Source organism: Leuresthes tenuis, unplaced genomic scaffold, assembly GCF_036924035.1.
Source record: "Leuresthes tenuis unplaced genomic scaffold, fLeuTen1.0.hap1 SCAF_6, whole genome shotgun sequence".
In the NCBI taxonomy this organism is placed as follows: domain Eukaryota; kingdom Metazoa; phylum Chordata; class Actinopteri; order Atheriniformes; family Atherinopsidae; genus Leuresthes; species Leuresthes tenuis.
In genome coordinates, this window is record NW_027325360.1 from 2491299 (window position 1) to 2516428 (window position 25130).

The window sequence follows — 25130 nt, forward strand, 5'->3', positions numbered from 1 at the left end:
GGTGTAACTCTTCCTTCATTATTTCCAAATAAACAAACAAATTTCAAACTTCAAAGATCTTTAAAAAAGGATTTGACTCCTTTTTTCTTCACAAAAAGAGACAGTCAGGGATATCAAACATGGTAAGGTATGCAATTTAACTTTGATCTATTCTTGCTCAAGGATGAAAATGATTATAGCGTGTGAAGCTCAGCCTTGGAGGAGTCCATGTTTCAGCACCACAGAGGAGAGAATCTGATGCCACATCTATTTAGATTTCCTTGTCATTGTTCATTGAATAGCTCTGAACGATAGTATCGTTTGCCACTATCATCTTTATAGCTGTAGTTTGGACTCCATCCTTTTGAATTAGAACAATATTCACAGGCGTCCATTTTTGATTTTTGTGATAGTTTGGAATCAAGTTTTTCCTTTTGAAGACGACTTGAAGGCACATCTGGCTTCAGATATTATGACTGTTATGTGTACTATCGTGTAATAACTTCAAATAAAGGCACTGCCCCTTCACCTGCACCTTTTTGGAAGACAGATAAAGAGTCATTTTCACAATATACTAAAGAAAACTATTGAGGTTGTTGTGCTCAGTCACACCATGATCCATCTGTACATTCATTCTTTCCTCCTGGCCCCAGGTATTCACCAGTTATAACTGGTTATTCTATTGACTTATCTTATAAACCCATAATCTTTTACTGAACGAGAGCATACTTATATAAAGACATGCAAACACATACAAACCAAGCCAATATTTGTAACTTGAGTATGTTTTGTTTGTCTATAAAAACAAAGTTTCATACCTAATTGTAGCCATGACTTAGGGTCACCTGAAACCAAACCTTAAAACAGAGAAATAGGAACATTCTGCACCCTCTGATGCTACGTCTATGAAGACGATGCCTGTTATTTGTGAACCTCCAGTGCAGCCAGTGTGTATATATATATATATATATATATATATATATATATATATTAATTGTGCCATCTTTTTATAATAGTGACAATATCATTCCATCCATACATTTTCTATATCTGCTTAATCCGTTGGTCGGGTCGCAGGGGGGCTGTGACAATATTAATGTTGATTAGAATCATATAAGATTTACCATCTTATATGAATTATTATGGTTTTAAATGATTTCTACTTATTATTTCCTATCTGAAGCTGTACTTTCAGGTATTTTTAAAAAATATTTGATCAATTTTGGGTTATTTTTTCACATCATAGCTTCATTCAGACAAGATACAAGAAACCATTTAAAGTACACATTTTATTTATGAATAAATAAACACTAAAAAATGATATATTTATATAAATATAAATAATATGGGCAGACAAATAAAGGCGCTATATATATATATATATATATATATATATATATGCAATGATCAGTGGAGGGTTTCTGAAGGTGTTTTTAACTGCATTTTTATTTTAGCTTTGCTGGATTTTGTAGATTTTTAGTACTCTCCACTGAAGGGAACAACTCATGCTTACATCTGGCTGGGAGAATCTAAAAGAGGTGAAGAAGGTCAAGCATGAGAACCTGTTATTTAGTTACAGTGGCATTAACGGCCAAAACCAGTGACTGTTCGACTTATTACTGCCACCTAAAAGCCCCGAGGCTTTGCAGGGCTCTGCTGGTGGTGCAGTGTAGGCCGGGATCCTTTGCACTCCTGCCTTCTGAAGCGTCCACTACAGTGCAGGTACAGGTCTGCCCATATTATTTATATAAATATATCATTTTTTAGTGTTTATTTATTCATAAATAAAATGTGTACTTTAAATAGTTTCTTGTATCTTGTCTGAATGAAGCTATGATGTGAAAAAATAACCCAAAATTGATAAAATATTTTTTAAAAATACCTGAAAGTACAGCTTCAGATAGGAAATAATAAGTAGAAATAATTTAAAACCATAATAATTCATATAAGATGGTAAATCTTATATGATTCTAATCAACATTAATATTGTCACAGCCCCCCTGCGACCCGACCAACGGATTAAGCAGATATAGAAAATGTATGGATGGAATAATAAAGTCACTATTATAAAAAGATGGCACAATTAATTCAGAATAGAATATTATCCAGATGTCAGCAGCCATGTTATAGTCACAGAAAACACAGCCAAAGGAGTAAAGTGTCCTGACAACGTGAAATGACAGTTCTGGAGGAACATGTAGGTTATGTAGAAGCCAATCCTCTTTAAATAGTAAAGTAGTTGTGACTTCCTGAAAATGTAACATTCTAAGCCATGATTTTTTGTGACAGAGTGAGTTAATATTCATCAAAGTAGGAGTGAAACTGAGTGAAACTGACACTGAAATAGAAGCAAAGTTTACCCCAGCCGATGATATAGTAGAGCTTCATCCTGCGGTCCTCACTGATGTTGACCGACACGACTTTGCTCCACAGCAGAAGACCCTCCACAAGCATCCAAGAGAAGGAGGCCATGAAGAAGAGGTGAAGCAGTGCAGTCACCAGGAAACAAGCTGCCTGCAGGATAAAGCACATACACTCTAATCTGTGTGGTTCGGCTGCACATGCTGTACGTACCTTCTTTATAATTATTATTTATTAATCTTTTACTATATCATTCTTAAGACCTGTAATTAAGATCTTAATCTTAACAGCATACGGACTGAAAAGGTGAAGCTTTAGAGCCAGTGTCTGGTTTGTCCCTTCCGGGCTCCTGTAGTAGCATGTCGAGACATGAGGAAGGCAAACCTGATCCATTCTGAGGTGAGTAGCATAACTGCGTTTGCCCATTCCTCAATAAGCCACCGGGTGGCTTTATTCTGTAAAGACCTTATTCATGGTTTGGGTTAGGGGTTCTACTTTTGGGTCCAACGCGGCCCGACTCAGTCGAAAGGGGGGAAATATTGAATTTAAATTCTATAACAAGCCACAGTTATGTCAGAGTCCAATGTTTCTGAACCAAAACAGCTTGGTTACCTGGCAAACTTGTCCCTTACAGATGCTTTTTCAAGGTTTTGCAAGGTTTGCAAGGTTTTAAACAGAGCAGCAATAACTGCAAACATATGCAATATTCAGGGTAAAACCAAAAGCTATCTTATGGTTTTATGACACTGATGGGATCGGATCTCTCCTTAATGAAGCTCAACTCCAGCTAGTTCAACCAGAACCTAAACTGAGCCTCTTTCTTTCATAAGGAAATGAATCAGCTGAAGTCCTTTCTGATGTTCTTCATGCCTGCAGTCCGCTCTTCCTCCTCCAGAGGCCATTGTTGCTCCTCTCCTCTGCGAACCTCCAGGAACCGCTGTTCACCATTCCCTCAGAATATCAAGGAGTTTCCCCTCCCTCTGGCCTTATGTTTGCACCACACTCGTTCTCCTTGTAATATCCCTAAAACCGGGCTGGTTGGTCAAGGATTCTGTTCCTAAGAGAGAAACAGCAAATCCATACTCTACAGTGGTGCTTACCATCTAGTGGTGCTTTAGTGGGTGAGTTTGTGAGTTTCCAATTAGCTGAAAAGAGGTGATAGGACGTACCACCACTTGGTAAATATAACTACTGAAATAATATAAAAAAAAAACTCCAATATATATATATTTGAAAGTGGATTATTCTGTTTTTTCCTTATCTTTTATCTTGTGCTGCTATCCTCTCCATGCTGCCTTTTGGGTCAGCTGTGCTAAAGCTACATCTTCCATCATAGAGCTGTGGATCTCCTCATAACAAAGCCCACATTGCTATTCTGCTCCTTGTCTTTTTTGTGCACAATCAGCATGCTCATGGTTGCAAACACTGTTGGCTGCACACGGACCTGTTGGACCTTGCAGAGTGGCACAGGTCTTGAAATGTAATGTAATGTAAGCAGTGCTGCCAGCTTCCCTTTTAGAGCGAGATGGCTGTGGAAATCGGTGGCTGTCTTGAATGTTTTTTCTCTTGTGAGTATCATTTCTCTCGGTCCAATAGCGAACAAAAGGTTTGGAAATGGCCTTATAACCCTTCTCAGGTTGATGGGCAGCAGCAATGCTTCCTTAAGATCATTGCTGATGTGTTTTCCTTTTTTTCTATTGTGTTTAAACACACCTGAATGCTCCAGACCAACAAAATTCTGGCTGATGATCAGTTACTCAAGTGCATGTGATTTGAGCACCTGGCTGCAAACACTTGATTACTATGGAAGCAAGTAAGGCTGCACACATGGCTTCTGTATTTTGGCTCAGTTGTTCTTAAATAACCTATGAAACAGAGTAATATGTCATGACTTTTGATATTTTCTGATATTTCAAACAGTGAAATTAACAGCGGATATACTTTCTTTTTCACATGCCTGTAAGTAATATATATATATATATTATGGCATGCCGTTCAGGAAATTAATCTTTGAATATATGGAATGAAACTTGAATATATGGAATGAACCTTGAATATATTGAATGAAACTTGAATATATTGAATGAAATTCTGAATATATTGAATGAAACTTGAATATATTGAATGAAACTTGAATATATTGAATGAAATTCTGAATATATTGAATGAAACTTGAATATATTGAATGAAATTCTGAATATATTGAATGAAACTTGAATATATTGAATGAAATTCTGAATATATTGAATGAAACTTGAATATATGGAATGAAATTCTGAATATATTGAATGAAACTTTGAATATATTGAATGATATATATATACATATATATATATACAACCTCCAACTGCACTAAATTACACTACAGTCTCAGAAATGTTATCATTCTTTCATTTCTTGGTATTCAAACTAACGCATTTCTGTAAATACGTGGACTCACCTCATTTTCAGATGCCCAGTCACTACACATCAACAGCAGCTCAGCAATGCCCAGAGCAACTATCAGGTTCTTATGAACAGTGGTGCGGTCTGACTTAGGGACACTGCAGAGACGTGCACACATAAGAACCAACAGAATACAAAATACGAGTGCAGCTTTCAGAATTTTGAAGATAAAAAATGTCACTGGAGTGATGCTCACACACCTACAGAGCTTTGAAAATAAATTATTAATGTTAATCTGGCAGGGTTTTGTGAAAGGCTTTTCACCTATAAAGCTTTCAGAGAGCACTCTGTGATTTTTGTGACTCACCCCACAGCAATGAAGAGGATGAAGGTGAAGAGGAGGCCACACAGAGACACTCCACAACCGATGAACGTCAGAACCTGCAGAGCTTTTTCGTTCTCTGGGCTCCTCTGACACAGAAACACACACAAAGAGCATATGCTATAAAAGCAGCGGCACAAACTCTTGACGAAAGCCTACACAGTAATTACTGGACTGGGAAATGTTACCTTAGCTTCATAAACCTGCAGCAGCAATGCAAAATTGGTGGTGTGGTTGCAGTAGCACACAGTGTATCCATAATGTTTGGACACTACCTCACAGCCTTTAGTATTCCACCATCCACCAGCCTCTGGACTAGTTGCATACGGAACAACACATATTTACAGATCTACATTTACAGATCTAGGTATGAACACGTTTTGCACATTTCTAATATTATGGAATCCGTGTAATACAACTTTAAAGGCTTCTCAAAAGTCACCATTGCTACTTACGTGAGGTCAAAATCCCAAAAGGCGCACACCGGATCGTGCACGGTGCCAACAGAGTTCTATTGGAAGAGCAGGATACACGGTGAATAAGTTGCTAAACATGGAGAATAACTTGATAACATCAGTGCTGTTTCAAAGAGGGGGGGTGTCAACCTGCACTCTGTGCTGCAGCTGGAAGTGAACCGCCATGCTAACTGGCTGGTCATCCCCAAGCACTGTGGTGGATATTACAGAGGAGCCCAGGACGGTGCCCAGATACCTGGTGGTACCAAAAATGAATACATCATATCAGTCAATAAGAGTTAAAACGCACAACACAAACATTACAGCATGTGGAGAATATGTTGTTCTCACAAATACACACCTATCTATCCATCCATCCATCAATCTTTCCTCTCTTTCTCTCTCCCATCCATCCATCCATCCATCCATCAATCTTTCCTCTCTCTTTCTCCCATCCATCCATCCATCCATCCATCCATCCATCCATCCATCCATCCATCCATCCATCCATCCATCCATCCATCCATCCATCCATCCATCCATCCATCCATCCATCCATCCATCCATCCATCCATCCATCCATCCATCCATCCATCCATCCATCCATCCATCCATCCATCCATCCATCCATCCAGAAATACACAAGACTTCATGTGACATGTGCTTTAATTTCAGCTGAATTTAGCTAGTTTTGACTCTCTCCATTGTTCCCTCTATATTATTCTCATCTTCTCCGTATATTTTCTTTTCTATTTCCTGTATATATATAAATACAGGGGTGCACATAAGACTTCTGGTCTTGTTCTCAGGGCAGAACCTTCTCAGGGTTGTTGCTTGTTCCTCACATTTTAAACCTTTAAGGAACAAAACAAAAGGGATCCGTGGATAGTGTGACATGTGCTTTAATTTCAGCTGAAAATGAAGAGAATCAGCTCAATAAATGTCTGTTCTGTAATTTTCTAATAACACGACTGTGTTTCTGGGTCCTGACAACGTCTGTTTTCATTATCAGCTGCTTGAACTACTTTCCGGTTCTCTCTGCTGTCGGCTTATCAAAAGCTGGATGAGTAAAGTTTTTGGTACCTGAACAAAAGGCGCCGTTTTTGTCCGCCAGAGTGGGATTTTCCCGGGATATTCTGCACCACATCTCTGTGAGCTCATCATTCCTTTGAAGCCAGCTGACCTCCTGCAGCCACTTTTGCGGTTCAGATTCAGTCTGACATGTTTGGAGGAGGAGGAACTTGCTTCTTTGACATTTTGACGACGTTCTAAACGTTTTACTGACAGTTTGCGCAACTATCTATCCCCAAATCTTAAGTACGCAAACGAGCGTTGCAACGTTTCATCTGGCGAGCGTTTCATCTGCACTTATGTGCACCTCTGTATAAGATATAAATATATGCAGTAAGTCATTTGTAAACTATGTTTACTATGTTGCCTTCACATGTAAATTTCAGTTCAACAAGTCATGAACAGAAAAGTGAAAAAAAGAAGAATTCTGTGGTACTAAAGGTGTCGTTTTATACATTTGTTTGCTTTTTTCCTACCAGTTGTGTTAGCTAGCAGTAAATAAAAATGTAATGTGGGAGGTTTTACTGGTAGCTTTATACTTAAAATATCAATCATTTTACCCTGTGCTATTTAAAACCATTGTAACTATTATCAGACTCTCTGAATGCATATAAACTTCAGTCAGATGTAGCTAAATTGCTTTTATGCAACGTCAGCACTGGCATTACTACAGCTAGTGAATGAGACTTAAACCGAGGTGTATTAAATGGTTGAAAAGTCCGTGAAAAACATGCCATGTCAAGGCTGAAAGTTGTCAGCGACACAATATTTCCATCCCCACTCGTGCTTAAACTTTACCTCTGGCTGCCGTCGGTGACAGTCGGCACCATGGTGATGTTTTCCTCCGGTTTGAAAAGAGGCCGCAGAGAGCCGTACCATGTGTTGACCAAGGTGAGCTTAAAGAAGCCTGCATATTCAACAACAACAGCAAGATGAATGCTTCTGCAGCCAAAAGAGAACACTACTTCGAGAAATTCACTTCATATGGGGCGCTTATTGGTACCAATGAAGCATTTTTGCTCGTCCTAACAATGCACATCCTCTATATTTCACTGTGGGTCCTTGGGAGAGTATGCATGCTATACATTCCTAAATAGGTTGTTGTGGCATTGTCCTCTGCATTCACTTTGCAAGACTTAACTCTGAATAAGTGGATACTGAAAGAGCAAGTAAAGGAAGATGATTGGTTTTTGCAGCACTCTACCGTTGTTATGGAGATCCTGTATTTTCTGACGTGGGACTGAAATACAGTCGAGATTGGTGTGTTTCTCAGTCTCAGGCCCGCAGAAGCTTGATGTTTTAGATCCATCCTGCAGCCTCTGCTGCTGCACCTCCAGTTCTGAAAAGGAGAGAATGACAAGGAGCAGCTAGCGCAGATCACAGCTGAAAACTACATTTTTATTAATAAATCTTTATGAATCATTAAGAAAGCCCATCATTTTCCAGGGAATGTTTGTACAGTAGATCTAATTTAATGATGAGGGTTTAAAACAGGATACTGAGATAAAATTTCTAGATAATTTGTTCTACATATCCACTTTATGCTAGAGTAGCTGGGTCTAAAAGATTTATTAAATTTTCTTTGCTTCTAAACTGACATTTTTCAAAGCAAAATAACAAAATAATGGCAATGGTCTGCAGTTAAACCAGGATTGATTACAATGTGCTGAAAAGTTGTTACCATGGCAATGTTAGCATATTTGTGCTGAATTTTAAGAAGACTCTGTCTACTTTGAGAACCTACTTGACATTTTTCTTCCAACATCTCTAAAAGCTGGAAACAGTTTGGACATCATCACAAAAAATTTAATAAAAATCTCATTTACATAATATTTCAACCTGGTCTGTGGATCACAAGATGAAACAGAAACCTTTTTTGTGCCAGTTCAATAATAAAAAGGACCAATGTCACTCATCCACCACCTCAAACACAAATGTAGGCAAGCCCCACCTGCAATCTTGCTCCATCTTCAAGAAAATACTGTAATAAGGGAAGGGGGAAGCAATGCAGCGGTTACAGAAAAACCAGGTCACCCACACAGTTAGGCAGGTTTCACACGTGCATTTCAGGCATCAAACCTCTGGCTTCTCATTCTCTTTGAATCAGATGACGGCTTACATAACCAAATTGAATTCTAGCTCTGCTGCTACGCTAGCACAGCTTGCAGTGGAAAGCCGAGAACTTTTCTGCAATGCAGGCACCAGCCAATCAAACTGCCTGCCTGGTTGCTATTCTGACATCATATCTGGGAATAAACTAGTGTTAATGCTTTTCATGAATCCTGTCTTACTCCAACATACCGATCACCTTACAAACCAACTCACATACCACCCAATCTCTTAAAGCTTTACTTCAACGCACAGATTGCCTATATGTAGCTTTTGACCATTGTTCTCTTAGGGGTTAGGGTTAGTTAGGTTTAGGCACTTAGGTATACAGAAGTTTACTTGTCTAAAAGACGACAGACAACCATGAAACAAAAGTTAATGCTCTCACTGAATAGCTAAGAACTCATTTGTCCTTATTCAAAAGCAACACAAAACACCGACACTGAGCACATAATAGGGACCTGTGGTCAACACAAAATGGGGCACGAGTGTTTTATTTTTAAAAATGAACGGGGTTCTTTTAGTTGTTTCCCCATCTCACACTCCCTGTTAAACTCACCTGCTCTGTACAGCTTGATGTGGCTTATTAAGGGATTGAAATGGTCACTCAGGGAGTATTAGTTGGCAGCAGTGTTCATACCTTGTTTTGACATCCTGCTTCGATCAGTGGCCCTTTGCGATGCTCCTACAACTTGATTGGAATCCACCTGCACCTTATAAATTTCACTGGACTACTTGAAGAAGTCTTAAAGTTTATAGTTTGTTTAGGTTTATGTATTTAGCAGACGCTTTTATCCAAAGCAACTGGCAGGTAGGCAGATAGGGTAGGGGGCGTCTTGCCTAAGGACCCCTACTGGAGGTAGTGCCTTTCATGCAGGGGATTTGAATCCAGGTCTCCCACACAAAAGGTGGCAATCATACCACTACACTATCCAGTACATACAAACAAAATATTAAGGACTAAACAGCTTAAAAAATGTCTAAACGTGGAGATATTTATGGCCAAATGAGCTGGTGGGCCATGTCCTCGCTGGGTAAAAAGTGGAGGAGTAAGAAGAAGAGGCTGAGGTCACAGCTAGCATGGCGCTAGGATGGTGCTGTCCAATCCATAGTGCATGGAGAAGTAAAAAGTAAGCTGGGAGAACTGTCAGTAAAACTTTGAAACAGGACAGACCTGCGGATAGATTTCTGCACCATTTAAAGAGACCAAAATCTAAAATGGAAGAAGCTTGGAACCAGTAATTGTCTTTGTGAAACTGACGGCCAAGCCAAGGACAAGGGGGCTTTTATTGAGGTCAAGGGCTCCTTTGTGGAGATAAAAATCTGGATAGAAGGAAAGAAATATTTAAAAAAACTAGAGTGCAAATCATCTGTGAAAAAAATGGTGTGAATGCTGATTGGTGAACTTTGGCTGCTAAATAATCTTGACTGAACTTTGGACTAAGCAGCTGAAGATCTAAATGTTTTCTTTCTTATGTGCTCAATGTCCTGCTGCAGAAACTGAAGTTAGTGCTAAAAAACTGATTAAACGTTTGTCAAAGGCTTCTGGGACAAGAATAAATGTAAAACTCAAGAGTGAAGCTTAGGAAGTCATATTCAGTAAAAAAAAAGACATATTTTCTTATGTTTTGGTGATAGAAGGCTGGGGAGTTAGCATGTTCTCCCTGTGTATCTGTGGGTTCTCTCCGGGTTCTCCGGCTTCCTCCCACCGTCCAAAAACATGCAGGTTAGGTTGATTAGTGTCTCTAAAATGGTCCTTAGGAGTGAGTGTGAGTCTGAAGGCCGCTGGGATAGGCTCCAGCCCCCCCGCGACCTGACAGTTGGATTAAGGGGGTATAGAAAATGGATGGATGGATCATTGTGAAATGACCCAGGTAGACTGTAGACCTAAATCCAGCAGAGCATCAGAGGAGAGACGTGACAATTCGTGTTGTTTGTGGCCCTGTGATGGACTGGCGACCTGTCCCCGGTGTACCCCGCTGGGATAGGCTCCAGCCCCCCCTGCGACCTGACAGTTGGATTAAGGGGGTATAGAAAATGTTTATGCATTTAGCATTTAGTTGTTTTTATCCAAAGCAACTTACAAATAAGCAGGTCTTGCCTAAGGACCCCTACTGGAGACAGTACCTTTCATGTAGGGGATTTGAACCCAGATCTCCCACACGTAAGGTGGCAATCATACCACTACACTATCCTAAATCCAGACCTAAATCCAGCAGAGCATCAGAGGAGAGACGTGACAATTCGTGGAAGAAATAAGAGGATGAGAGAAACTTCCAAAAGAAAGATCCTCCAAGCTTGTCATTCATTTAGAACATTTTTAGCAAGTAAACAAAATTCCACCTGCCTGTTTTTTTCTCTGGTGTGGTAGAGGATTGTGTGTGTACAGTTACAATAGAATAGAATTTTAAAAAAAGATTAAAAAATAAACCAAATGTTTCTTAAGACAAACCATTCTCATTTCAAGGGCATCGAATACTGCAGTTCCGTCAAAGCCCCTGTTGTGTCTGAGATGCAAACAAAGGTTTTCGGTGTCAGTGTCCTGATCCAACAGCTGAGAGGATATTAAGTGCTGAAAATGAACATTACAAAAGTCATTTTGAGTGTTTATTTATGCACAAGCAGCGAGGTCGCAGGACTCATGGGTTTTCAGAGAACCTGAGAACGCTTTGGGTTGGTCCCATGATCAGGACTCATGTAAAGCTTTGGGGTTATTGGGGGGGGTTAAAGTGAAATCCAGCGTCTTTCCCAAAGAAATGACAAGAAGTGTTGTGTACAACTGGTCCTAAACCTAAGTCATGCCCCCCCTCATGACTACATGTACCTGGTCAGATTTAGGCATAATAATTTCTGGGTTAGGTTTAAGCACTGAATACATTCAATAAAAGATTGTGGTTGAGTTTAAAATTCTTCCTTTCAGTTGTAAACATTCACTAAAGTGACTGCGTGAGATCAGCTTTTTAGGATGAGGCGACGTGTGCCGCTGCAGCACAGCTCATTCACTCCACCACGTCGTCAAAATCTGATAAATATCCTGCCATGTTGCACAAAACTATCAGCAGCAAACTCTGTGTGAAGTTAGCCGACTGTCACAGAGCACGGAGTAAATAAACTGTGCTGCAGGGGGGCGTGTCGATGACGTCATCCCAGTAGAAGAGTGTGTAGAAAGCCCTCTATAAGCCCCCTGATAGCCGCCAATAACAACAACACAGCAGCTATGAGCTAACAGAGCTATAGCACACGTTCATTCATTCATTCTTCTTAAAGTATTGGTGAAATAAAGACAGATAATGCCTTATTTAGAGGCTGCATCCTCTAAGCCCCGTTCACTCCGTTATATGGATATATGCAGATCTCGAATTAGCGTCCAAAGGACGCCGACTTTCACCAAACTGTTATCAGTGAGTAGATAAACGTATTTTATGCCAGAAATAAGGTCCAGGTTTGTTAAAGTTTTGTTTTGAACCCATTAGTTTGTTTTACTACATAAGATTCTTGCCACATCACACATATTTTTAAAGAAAACTTTGTCATTACTTTGATTTAGTTACACTCCTCATCAACATGTACCGCGTTAATGCTAACAGAGGAATACCTACATAATCTCTGCTTTAAAGCCTTGGCAAACCTCGCCCTCAATCTTTAACAAGCATTTACCATAAACTTTTATTGCAGTTGGTACAGTGATGAAATTTAGACTGAATAACTATTGAGGGCTCATAAGATAAATAATTTTTTCTTAGGTGTCAGTGATGGACAAGAGGCTGAGCACAGGAAACTGGTCAGTCACGTTGTGGCATGATGTGGGAATGATCACCTCAAATGTAAACAAAATAAACAAAAAATAAAATTACACTATTTTTATCCTGGCGAAAGAAGTGGAGGATGTCAAGTACCTCGGTTTTTACTTGGGCAACAGACTGAACTCGAAATGCAGCACTAAAGCTGTCTACAAGCTCTACATGTTGAGGAAGCTTAGATTCTTTAATGTCTGCACCAAGACGTTGCATATTTTCTATAAGCCTGTAGTAGAGAGTCTGATTTGGAGCTATTTTTAGTGCTTTTAGAATCAGTGACACAAAGAAACTCAACAAACTTGAAAAAAATCCTGACTGTGCTGGGGACAGCACTGGAGTCCCGGGATTATTCAATGGAGACTGATGCACAACCATAATGGACAGCACTGAACCCTCTATATAAGGTAGTGATCAAACACCAAAGTCTGTTCAGCAGGAGGCTTTTTCAGCTCTGCTGCAACAAAGAATGTAACAGGAGGTGCGAAACAATGGTGACTGACGATTAATATCTATCACTGATTCTGCTGCAGCTAAATGAGTTCATTTTGGGGATCAATAAAGTTTTATTCAATTCAATTAAATTCCATTCAAGAAATCTTGAACATATAAAGAAGCCAAACCAATAGCTTTACTGTTTAAAAATTAAAGCCAAGATGAAATCTGCGGTCAATAACACAGCATCTCAGAGTGTTTTTTTGTTGCTTATTTAAAGCTGTTCTAACACTGTCCTCCTGTTGGTGAATGGATATTATCTTTATTGAAGGTCATCTGTTACCTACTCGCAGCTCTATAGTTTTCTAAAAACGATCCAGATCCTGGCTCAAAGATGTGATTTATTTTGCTAGATTTGGAGGTTTCCTGCATTTAACTGTGACTCACTGATGTTGGGACTGTTAATGGTCAGGTGATCAGTCTCTGCCATCATGTGAGGGGTTAAGCGGGTCACCATCCGGTCAATGCTCCTGACAACATCCATGGGTCCATTCACCACCTAAAAGGCACAAAAAAAAAATATGTCACAGTCAGCAGCACTTATTTGCTCTGCACTGCTCCTCACAATCATCAAAGGTAAGGACACATCAAAATTACCATTCACTGCCATGCAAAAAGAACATGCTTTCAGTGCTTCAGTCTACACAGTTATGCTGAGGTGGACAAACAAAGCTCAACAGAATGCAGAGCTCATAGATTTAGCCATTTTCTGTTGTGAAACCTCGCATTCTGATCTCAGTGTGCTCGTCTAAGAGCTGAGCCTTGGAGACAGAGCTGCGAGCAGAACGAGGGAGGCTATGGATGAGTACAGCCGTGGTTTTTCAGAGTGCTTCTGATCCATTGAGTTTGCGTTGAGGTGGCCTTGGAGCTCTGGGAGGTTGGGGGTGGGGAGGGGAAGAAGGGATGCATAGTGCTGAGAGAAACAGCTCTTCACATAAGGCAATAGTCATAAGGATCTCTATACTCCACACATCAATATGGCAGGGAAAGAAGTGACAAACAACAACAAGAAATGAAGCATACCAACCATGAACTGTATTAGAAGGATGTTTTCTGTCAAAAACCGGGGTAGTAACTGAAAAACCAACCATGCACTGTATTAGAAGGATGTTTTCTGTCAAAAACTGGGGTAGTAACTGAAAAACCAACCGTGAACTGTATTAGAAGGATGTTTTCTGTCAAAAACTGGGGTAGTAACTGAAAAACCAACCGTGAACTGTATTAGAAGGATGTTTTCTGTCAAAAACTGGGGTAGTAACTGAAAAACCAACCGTGAACTGTATTAGAAGGATGTTTTCTGTCAAAAACTGGGGTAGTAACTGAAAAACCAACCGTGAACTGTATTAGAAGGATGTTTTCTGTCAAAAACTGGGGTAGTAACTGAAAAACCAACCGTGAACTGTATTAGAAGGATGTTTTCTGTCAAAAACTGGGGGTAGTAACTGAAAAACCAACCGTGAACTGTATTAGAAGCATGTTTTCTGTCAAAAACTGGGGTAGTAACTGAAAAACCAACCATGAACTGTATTAGAAGGATGTTTTCTGTCAAAAACTGGGGTAGTAACTGAAAAACCAACCGTGAACTGTATTAGAAGGATGTTTTCTGTCAAAAACTGGGGTAGTAACTGAAAAACCAACCGTGAACTGTATTAGAAGGATGTTTTCTGTCAAAAACTGGGGGTAGTAACTGAAAAACCAACCATGAACTGTATTAGAAGGATGTTTTCTGTCAAAAACTGGGGTAGTAACTGAAAAACCAACCATGAACTGTATTAGAAGGATGTTTTCTGTCAAAAACTGGGGTAGTAACTGAAAAACCAACCATGAACTGTATTAGAAGGATGTTTTCTGTCAAAAACTGGGGTAGTAACTGAAAAACCAACCACGAACTGTATTAGAAGGATGTTTTCTGTCAAAAACTGGGGTAGTAACTGAAAAACCTACCGTGAACTGTATTAGAAGGATGTTTTCTGTCAAAAACTGGGGTAGTAACTGAAAAACCAACCGTAAACTATATTAGAAGGATGTTTTCTGTCAAAAACTGGGGTAGTAACTAAAAAACCAACCATGAACTGTATTAGAAGGATGTTTTCTGTCAAAAACTGGGGTAGTAACTGGAAAACCAACCGTGAACTGTATTAGAAGGATGTTTTCTGTCAAAAACTGGGGTAGTAACTGAAAAACCAACCATGAACTGTATTAGAAGGATGTTTTCTGTCAAAAACCGGGGTAGTAACTGAAAAACCAACCGTGAACTGTATTAGAAGGATGTTTTCTGTCAAAAACTGGGGTAGTAACTGAAAAACCAACCGTGAACTGTATTAGAAGGATGTTTTCTGTCAAAAACCGGGGTAGTAACTGAAAAACCAACCGTGAACTGTATTAGAAGGATGTTTTCTGTCAAAAACTGGGGTAGTAACTGAAAAACCAACCATGAACTGTATTAGAAGGATGTTTTCTGTCAAAAACCGGGGTAGTAACTGAAAAACCAACCGTGAACTGTATTAGAAGGATGTTTTCTGTCAAAAACTGGGGTAGTAACTGAAAAACCAACCGTGAACTGTATTAGAAGGATGTTTTCTGTCAAAAACCGGGGTAGTAACTGAAAAACCAACCGTGAACTGTATTAGAAGGATGTTTTCTGTCAAAAACTGGGGTAGTAACTGAAAAACCAACCGTGAACTGTATTAGAAGGATGTTTTCTGTCAAAAACTGGGGTAGTAACTGAAAAACCAACCGTGAACTGTATTAGAAGGATGTTTTCTGTCAAAAACTGGGGTAGTAACTGAAAAACCAACCATGAACTGTATTAGAAGGGTGTTTTCTGTCAAAAACTGGGGTAGTAACTGAAAAACCAACCGTGAACTGTATTAGAAGGATGTTTTCTGTCAAAAACTGGGGTAGTAACTGAAAAACCAACCGTGAACTGTATTAGAAGGATGTTTTCTGTCAAAAACTGGGGTAGTAACTGAAAAACCAACCATGAACTGTATTAGAAGGATGTTTTCTGTCAAAAACTGGGGTAGTAACTGAAAAACCAACCATGAACTGTATTAGAAGGATGTTTTCTGTCAAAAACCGGGGTAGTAACTGAAAAACCAACCATGAACTGTATTAGAAGGATGTTTTCTGTCAAAAACCGGGGTAGTAACTGAAAAACCATCCATGAACTGTATTAGAAGGATGTTTTCTGTCAAAAACTGGGGTAGTAACTGAAAAACCAACCGTGAACTGTATTAGAAGGATGTTTTCTGTCAAAAACTGGGGTAGTAACTGAAAAACCACCCATGAACTGTATTAGAAGGATGTTTTCTGTCAAAAACTGGGGTAGTAACTGAAAAACCAACCATGAACTGTATTAGAAGCATGTTTTCTGTCAAAAACTGGGGTAGTAACTGAAAAACCAACCGTGAACTGTATTAGAAGGATGTTTTCCATCAAAAACCGGGGTAGTAACTGAAAAACCAACCGTGAACTGTATTAGAAGGATGTTTTCTGTCAAAAACTGGGGTAGTAACTGAAAAACCAACCGTGAACTGTATTAGAAGGATGTTTTCTGTCAAAAACCGGGGTAGTAACTGAAAAACCAACAGTGAACTGTATTAGAAGGATGTTTTCTGTCAAAAACTGGGGTAGTAACTGAAAAACCAACAGTGAACTGTATTAGAAGGATGTTTTCTGTCAAAAACTGGGGTAGTAACTGAAAAACCAACCGTGAACTGTATTAGAAGGATGTTTTCTGTCAAAAACTGGGGTAGTAACTGAAAAACCAACCGTGAACTGTATTAGAAGGATGTTTTCTGTCAAAAACTGGGGTAGTAACTGAAAAACCAACCGTGAACTGTATTAGAAGGATGTTTTCTGTCAAAAACTGGGGTAGTAACTGAAAAACCAACCGTGAACTGTATTAGAAGGATGTTTTCTGTCAAAAACCGGGGTAGTAACTGAAAAACCAACAGTGAACTGTATTAGAAGGATGTTTTCTGTCAAAAACTGGGGTAGTAACTGAAAAACCAACAGTGAACTGTATTAGAAGGATGTTTTCTGTCAAAAACTGGGGTAGTAACTGAAAAACCAACCGTGAACTGTATTAGAAGGATGTTTTCTGTCAAAAACTGGGGTAGTAACTGAAAAACCAACCGTGAACTGTATTAGAAGGATGTTTTCTGTCAAAAACTGGGGTAGTAACTGAAAAACCAACCATGAACTGTATTAGAAGGATGTTTTCTGTCAAAAACTGGGGTAGTAACTGAAAAACCACCCATGAACTGTATTAGAAGGATGTTTTCTGTCAAAAACTGGGGTAGTAACTGAAAAACCAACCATGAACTGTATTAGAAGGATGTTTTCTGTCAAAAACTGGGGTAGTAACTGAAAAACCAACCGTGAACTGTATTAGAAGGATGTTTTCTGTCAAAAACTGGGGTAGTAACTGAAAAACCAACCATGAACTGTATTAGAAGGATGTTTTCTGTCAAAAACTGGGGTAGTAACTGAAAAACCAACCATGAACTGTATTAGAAGGATGTTTTCTGTCAAAAACTGGGGTAGTAACTGAAAAACCAACCATGAACTGTATTAGAAGGATGTTTTCTGTCAAAAACCGGGGTAGTAACTGAAAAACCAACCGTGAACTGTATTAGAAGGATGTTTTCTGTCAAAAACTGGGGTAGTAACTGAAAAACCAACCATGAACTGTATTAGAAGGATGTTTTCTGTCAAAAACTGGGGTAGTAACTGAAAAACCAACCATGAACTGTATTAGAAGGATGTTTTCTGTCAAAAACCGGGGTAGTAACTGAAAAACCAACCGTGAACTGTATTAGAAGGATGTTTTCTGTCAAAAACTGGGGTAGTAACTGAAAAACCAACCGTGAACTGTATTAGAAGGATGTTTTCTGTCAAAAACCGGGGTAGTAACTGAAAAACCAACCGTGAACTGTATTAGAAGGATGTTTTCTGTCAAAAACTGGGGTAGTAACTGAAAAACCAACCGTGAACTGTATTAGAAGGATGTTTTCTGTCAAAAACTGGGGTAGTAACTGAAAAACCAACCGTGAACTGTATTAGAAGGATGTTTTCTGTCAAAAACTGGGGTAGTAACTGAAAAACCAACCATGAACTGTATTAGAAGGGTGTTTTCTGTCAAAAACTGGGGTAGTAACTGAAAAACCAACCGTGAACTGTATTAGAAGGATGTTTTCTGTCAAAAACTGGGGTAGTAACTGAAAAACCAACCGTGAACTGTATTAGAAGGATGTTTTCTGTCAAAAACTGGGGTAGTAACTGAAAAACCAACCATGAACTGTATTAGAAGGATGTTTTCTGTCAAAAACTGGGGTAGTAACTGAAAAACCAACCATGAACTGTATTAGAAGGATGTTTTCTGTCAAAAACCGGGGTAGTAACTGAAAAACCAACCATGAACTGTATTAGAAGGATGTTTTCTGTCAAAAACCGGGGTAGTAACTGAAAAACCATCCATGAACTGTATTAGAAGGATGTTTTCTGTCAAAAACTGGGGTAGTAACTGAAAAACCAACCGTGAACTGTATTAGAAGGATGTTTTCTGTCAAAAACTGGGGTAGTAACTGAAAAACCAACCATGAACTGTATTAGAAGGATGTTTTCTGTCAAAAACTGGGGTAGTAACTGAAAAACCAACCATGAACTGTATTAGAAGCATGTTTTCTGTCAAAAACTGGGGTAGTAACTGAAAAACCAACCGTGAACTGTATTAGAAGGATGTTTTCCATCAAAAACCGGGGTAGTAACTGAAAAACCAACCGTGAACTGTATTAGAAGGATGTTTTCTGTCAAAAACTGGGGTAGTAACTGAAAAACCAACCGTGAACTGTATTAGAAGGATGTTTTCTGTCAAAAACCGGGGTAGTAACTGAAAAACCAACAGTGAACTGTATTAGAAGGATGTTTTCTGTCAAAAACTGGGGTAGTAACTGAAAAACCAACAGTGAACTGTATTAGAAGGATGTTTTCTGTCAAAAACTGGGGTAGTAACTGAAAAACCAACCGTGAACTGTATTAGAAGGATGTTTTCTGTCAAAAACTGGGGTAGTAACTGAAAAACCAACCGTGAACTGTATTAGAAGGATGTTTTCTGTCAAAAACTGGGGTAGTAACTGAAAAACCAACCGTGAACTGTATTAGAAGGATGTTTTCTGTCAAAAACTGGGGTAGTAACTGAAAAACCAACCGTGAACTGTATTAGAAGGATGTTTTCTGTCAAAAACCGGGGTAGTAACTGAAAAACCAACAGTGAACTGTATTAGAAGGATGTTTTCTGTCAAAAACTGGGGTAGTAACTGAAAAACCAACAGTGAACTGTATTAGAAGGATGTTTTCTGTCAAAAACTGGGGTAGTAACTGAAAAACCAACCGTGAACTGTATTAGAAGGATGTTTTCTGTCAAAAACTGGGGTAGTAACTGAAAAACCAACCGTGAACTGTATTAGAAGGATGTTTTCTGTCAAAAACTGGGGTAGTAACTGAAAAACCAACCATGAACTGTATTAGAAGGATGTTTTCTGTCAAAAACTGGGGTAGTAACTGAAAAACCACCCATGAACTGTATTAGAAGGATGTTTTCTGTCAAAAACTGGGGTAGTAACTGAAAAACCAACCATGAACTGTATTAGAAGGATGTTTTCTGTCAAAAACTGGGGTAGTAACTGAAAAACCAACCGTGAACTGTATTAGAAGGATGTTTTCTGTCAAAAACTGGGGTAGTAACTGAAAAACCAACCATGAACTGTATTAGAAGGATGTTTTCTGTCAAAAACTGGGGTAGTAACTGAAAAACCAACCATGAACTGTATTAGAAGGATGTTTTCTGTCAAAAACTGGGGTAGTAACTGAAAAACCAACCATGAACTGTATTAGAAGGATGTTTTCTGTCAAAAACCGGGGTAGTAACTGAAAAACCAACCATGAACTGTATTAGAAGGATGTTTTCTGTCAAAAACTGGGGTAGTAACTGAAAAACCAACCATGAACTGTATTAGAAGGATGTTTTCTGTCAAAAACTGGGGTAGTAACTGAAAAACCAACCGTGAACTGTATTAGAAGGATGTTTTCTGTCAAAAACTGGGGTAGTAACTGAAAAACCAACCGTGAACTGTATTAGAAGGATGTTTTCTGTCAAAAACTGGGGTAGTAACTGAAAAACCAACCATGAACTGTATTAGAAGGATGTTTTCTGTCAAAAACTGGGGTAGTAACTGAAAAACCAACCATGAACTGTATTAGAAGGATGTTTTCTGTCAAAAACTGGGGTAGTAACTGAAAAACCAACCATGAACTGTATTAGAAGGATGTTTTCTGTCAAAAACTGGGGTAGTAACTGAAAAACCAACCATGAACTGTATTAGAAGGATGTTTTCTGTCAAAAACTGGGGTAGTAACTGAAAAACCAACCGTGAACTGTATTAGAAGGATGTTTTCTGTCAAAAACTGGGGTAATAACTGAAAAACCAACCATTAACTGTATTAGAAGGATGTTTTCTGTCAAAAACTGGGGTAGTAACTGAAAAACCAACCGTGAACTGTATTAGAAGGATGTTTTCTGTCAAAAACTGGGGTAGTAACTGAAAAACCAACCATGAACTGTATTAGAAGGATGTTTTCTGTCAAAAACTGGGGTAGTAACTGAAAAACCAACCATGAACTGTATTAGAAGGATGTTTTCTGTCAAAAACTGGGGTAGTAACTGAAAAATTGAGCAAAACCTAAGGGGTAGATTTTGAATTCATCTTCATTTGCCCTCTGCCCATCATTCCAGGTGGATTCTGTAGCTGCAGAATCATACTGTCCTCTAGTGGTTTACAATGAAAGTAGCAGGAATCTGCCTGAGTGCAACTCCCAGTGATTATCAGCAGCTCCATTTGAACTACACACCATTCTCATAATTAAAACATTTAGTCTCCTGATATCGATTCTCATAACGCAACCTTTGGAGAACTGATTCTACGCCGCTGCTCTTCCACCAAATCACAATCTATAAACCCAATTGTAAGGACCATAATGCTCTATAATTGATGACTAAATGCAGTTCTATAATGAGACAACCGCAGAGATGGAATTTGAGCTGTTTTACAGTGGATCAGTTCACTCGTACTTACAAATGCTCCATTTTCTCTGATGTTTGCATATAATTGTGAGAGCTCTGTATAGCTCAGATTCACTGTGTATCTCACATTCTTATCAAATCATTCAACGAGTCCTTGTGCCCCGTATTAAAGCCTCTGCATTCAATACTGTAAAACATAATAGCTGATGGAAGATTTTAAGGCTTTACCATGAATTAAAGAGGCACTCCACTCATTCTACCCAACAAAGTTAGTTTATTCCTTAAGGAGAGTGTTGCTCAGTCTGAAAACCAATTATTTCCAAATTTAATTTCAGTTTGAAGCATTGACAATCACCAAGTAGCAACATGGCAATGAAACTGTGCTGTTGCATGCAGGGGCAGGATGCAGCGCTGTGGACCGGCAGACTAAAGGTTTAGATCTCTCGGCCCATCATCATTGATCTAAATGGGATGGACACAATGGCAGAGGTTCAGCTCATCACAATGCAGAACCAAATTCAAAACTCAATAGAACCGAACTGAATAGAAAATATTCGATTTGTGCTGTACTCGACAAATTTCCAACACACTTAAAACACACTTTAAGAGGGAAACCAATCAGGCATAATCAGATCTATTGTCAAATTGTGCCCTTGGACTATGGGAGGAATATAAAGCACGCAGATAAAATCTCATACAAAGTTCACTCAGAAAGACTCATCACTGCAGAACACTTACCTACCCAGTTAATACGCTAAGCATGAAATACAGCTTTAAACTTGCTCGATTTGCAATTTTACAGTCATTTAATCGTGTTCTTTAGAGATTAGTGTGAAACTTAGCAGTATGAGAATGTCCCTGTCATCTCAATCAGTATTTCTTTATAGATTACTACACTTTTATTTTAATGCCTGGAGCTGGAGACCATTGATGATGGAGGAAAGGTTGATAAATGATAAATGCATTTGCTTTTTATTGTAAAACCAGGTGTTTGTGTATTTGTATTTTCTAGTAGTGGGATAAATGTCATAAGTATTAATAGATAAATACTTCCATCAGTGTTGCCTCACTGGCAGTTGCTTTAACAGCTGTATCCTCATTTAACTTTATGATCTTACACATTTTTTTTGCTTTTTTCCTTTTATCTTTTTGAGATTTTGTCCAGAATACATGCAGAATCCGAACATTTGTTATTAACATCCCTGATTTTGTGTCTGCTGCATGAGTCTCACCTCGGCTGCTTCTGCAGATGAACGGCAGCAGAGCAGAGCAGAGCAGTCTCAGTATTTCTTTATAGATTACTACACTTTTATTTTAATGGCTGGAGCTGGAGACCATTGATGATGGAGGAAAGGTTGAATAAATGATAAATGCATTTGCTTTTTATTGTAAAACCAGGTCAGATGGACACAAACTGCACACAAGGAGCAACAGCAGTGAGAATATGCACAATTAACGTGTTCGCTTTTTATATATCTTCATTTGTAAGTCGCTTTGGATAAAAACGTCTGCTAAATACACATCATGTTGTACCTCTTTGATGGCCTTCCACTTGAGGGCGTTGTCTTCACTGATGACGCTGTCAGCCACACTGATGAAGTTGTGACCGAGCTCCGGGACGTTTTCCCGGCTGCCATTTTCAACGTGGTCAAACGCCGGCGGGGGGACGTCAGCGGTCAAAGACAGCAGCTGGATGAGAGACACCATGTCCGCTGGCTGCAGTCCCTCCTGCTGCGTGTCTTCCAGAGCTCGGGCCGAGACGTTCAGCAGGACTGAGGCCTGGGTCAGGTTGTCCGGCACTGAAGGCTGCTGCCCCAGAACTGGCTGAAAGTGAGGAAAAATCTCACTATAATATCACTAAAGCTCTTCCTTTTTAGAATAACAAGTAAAGTTTCGGATTTATTGAATAACTTGTTGTTGTTTATTTGATTTGATCTAAAATAGTGCAGCAAAAAGCACAATAAATGTTAGCATGAATTTTGTTTAGCATTTATCTTATTATTTAATAATTTGTTATAATTTTTATTTTTTATTTATTTTTAGTGGTATGAGGGTTAGGGTTCGCATGTTATTGCAGCTCAGGGTAGATGATGAATATATTCATTCCTAATTATCTTTCTGTGCTTTGTCTCAAATAGGAACACAAGAAAGAAACTACTAATAAAGCACCGAAAAAAACACATTTCCACCTGTAATGTTGGGAAACTGTTAACTTTAAGTCCTCATTAAGTCAAATTTGACATATAACCTTTAAATATGATCCTCTTTCGCAACAATTAAAGAAAAAAAATCATCTTGCACTCTGGTGCACGTGTTAATTTAGTGTCCAGTGAAACACTTTGTTGAACTGCGATTTCATTAAAAATGCAAACAGGTGTTGGCAGACTGGAGCTGACCAATTAGAGCAGAGACAGGATTTTAGGAGGGGGGGGGGGCAGCTTTTTTTGTCTGAAAATAAAACATACAGCAGTATATTTCACTGCACAAGCCTGAACTAACGTAATTATCTTAGAACTAATATCATTCTGATTTAATTCAAAAGCTGATTTGGGTTTGATTTACTACACTAAAACAAAAACAGCACAAAACTTCAGGAGTAAAACATCTAATGACTCACCATATAATTGGCCTTCCACTTATCATTGGCTTCCTGTCCTTTATAAAATTGATTTTAAACTTTTAAAGTTTGTTTTTAAAGCTCTTAACGGCCTCACCCCCCCGAGATGCGTCTTATTTCTGACCTGGGCCTCTTAAATCAGGGCTAAAAACATACTTATTTCAGATGGCTTTTAATACCCAGTAGTATGGAGACGCTTTTATATTATCTTATTCAATTTTGCTGTATTTTATTGTGTTTACTGTTATTTTATTGTTTTGTACTTATTCTTTTCTTTATTTATTATCTGCTGTAAAGCACTTTGGTACCGAAATGGATCGTTGTAAAGGGCTGTAGAAATAAATTACATTTACATATAATTAATAATGGATTCCCAACATAAAACAACCTCCAAAACCACTCTGTTGTCTGACAGCAAACAGGAGAAGCTGTGTTAAACTGGGACGTAGGGATCGTCTACCTGGCTGCTGTTGGAGAGCTTCATCAGATGACTCCTAAAGGCACTTGGCTTGGAGCTCTGAGATTCACTCATCTGCTTCATTCTCAGGTATCGCTCTGCAGTATAAAACATCACAACATCTGTTAGGGTAACGCACCGAAGTGGCACCACATCCTAGAAAAAAGAAAAAAATGAAAGCAGTTCCCTTTCTGACGACACTCAAGAACATTTGGAATCTCAATATTGTCAGAAAGTAAAGGTTCAGTAACCTCAAAATCTATTAATCTGTAACATTTAATGTCTCTGACAAAGATAGTCATAATTTAGGTAACGATAAATCATTTAAAGAAAGCTATACTAGCATAAATGACAAAGAACTGTTCAGTTTGCATCCATCCATCTTCTCTACCCGCTTAATCCTACTCAGGGTCGTTGAGGGGCCTGGAGCCCGTCCCAGGTGCCATAGGGCGAGAGGCAGGGTGCACCCTGGGCAGGTTGTCCTAATAATAATAATAATAACCACACACACTCACACCTCGGGTGAAATTAGAGTCACTAACATGCAAGCTGGACACAGAAAGGCCCGAGCTGGGAGCCGGGAGCTGTCAAATATGTAGAAAGGATGGAAGCTGAAAATCTTTAGGTTCCTCAAAGTCGTTTTTAATGAAGTGAAATGGTTGTTTCCACTGAACAGGTGAGCTATAGCAGTTCAATTCATTTTATTTGTATGGTCCCAATCCATGTCAGGGCACATTCTTCACATGAGGATAATCAATAATTCCTGCTGAGCAAGAACTTGATGATGGGGGAAGGAAAAACTCAGAATCTAAATTTAGGGGGTGGCATTTCTTACCATCCTCATGCCACTCATGCCGAGTGTTGGCTTACATCTAACTGCTGTAGTAGTTAATATCATGGGAAAAACTGGTGAATCAAGCCCTTTACTAAGGTCAGTCG

At 38.9% G+C, this 25130-nt stretch overlaps 1 protein-coding gene across 1 annotated transcript in view; it reads right to left on the reverse strand.

Moving 5' to 3' along the window:
* adgrd2 (adhesion G protein-coupled receptor D2) overlaps positions 1–25130 on the reverse strand; it is a 55045-nt gene that overhangs the window by 23508 nt on the left and 6407 nt on the right. Inside the window, exons 7-17 of the mRNA XM_072387213.1 lie at positions 24195–24289; positions 22651–22941; positions 13419–13530; positions 7838–7972; positions 7432–7540; positions 5713–5818; positions 5563–5618; positions 5296–5422; positions 5093–5196; positions 4781–4883; positions 2340–2493 (exon numbers count right to left, since the gene is read on the reverse strand). Of these exons, the coding sequence (XP_072243314.1) occupies positions 2340–2493; positions 4781–4883; positions 5093–5196; positions 5296–5422; positions 5563–5618; positions 5713–5818; positions 7432–7540; positions 7838–7972; positions 13419–13530; positions 22651–22941; positions 24195–24289 (1392 nt within the window). The remainder of the gene's footprint in view (positions 1–2339; positions 2494–4780; positions 4884–5092; positions 5197–5295; positions 5423–5562; positions 5619–5712; positions 5819–7431; positions 7541–7837; positions 7973–13418; positions 13531–22650; positions 22942–24194; positions 24290–25130) is intronic.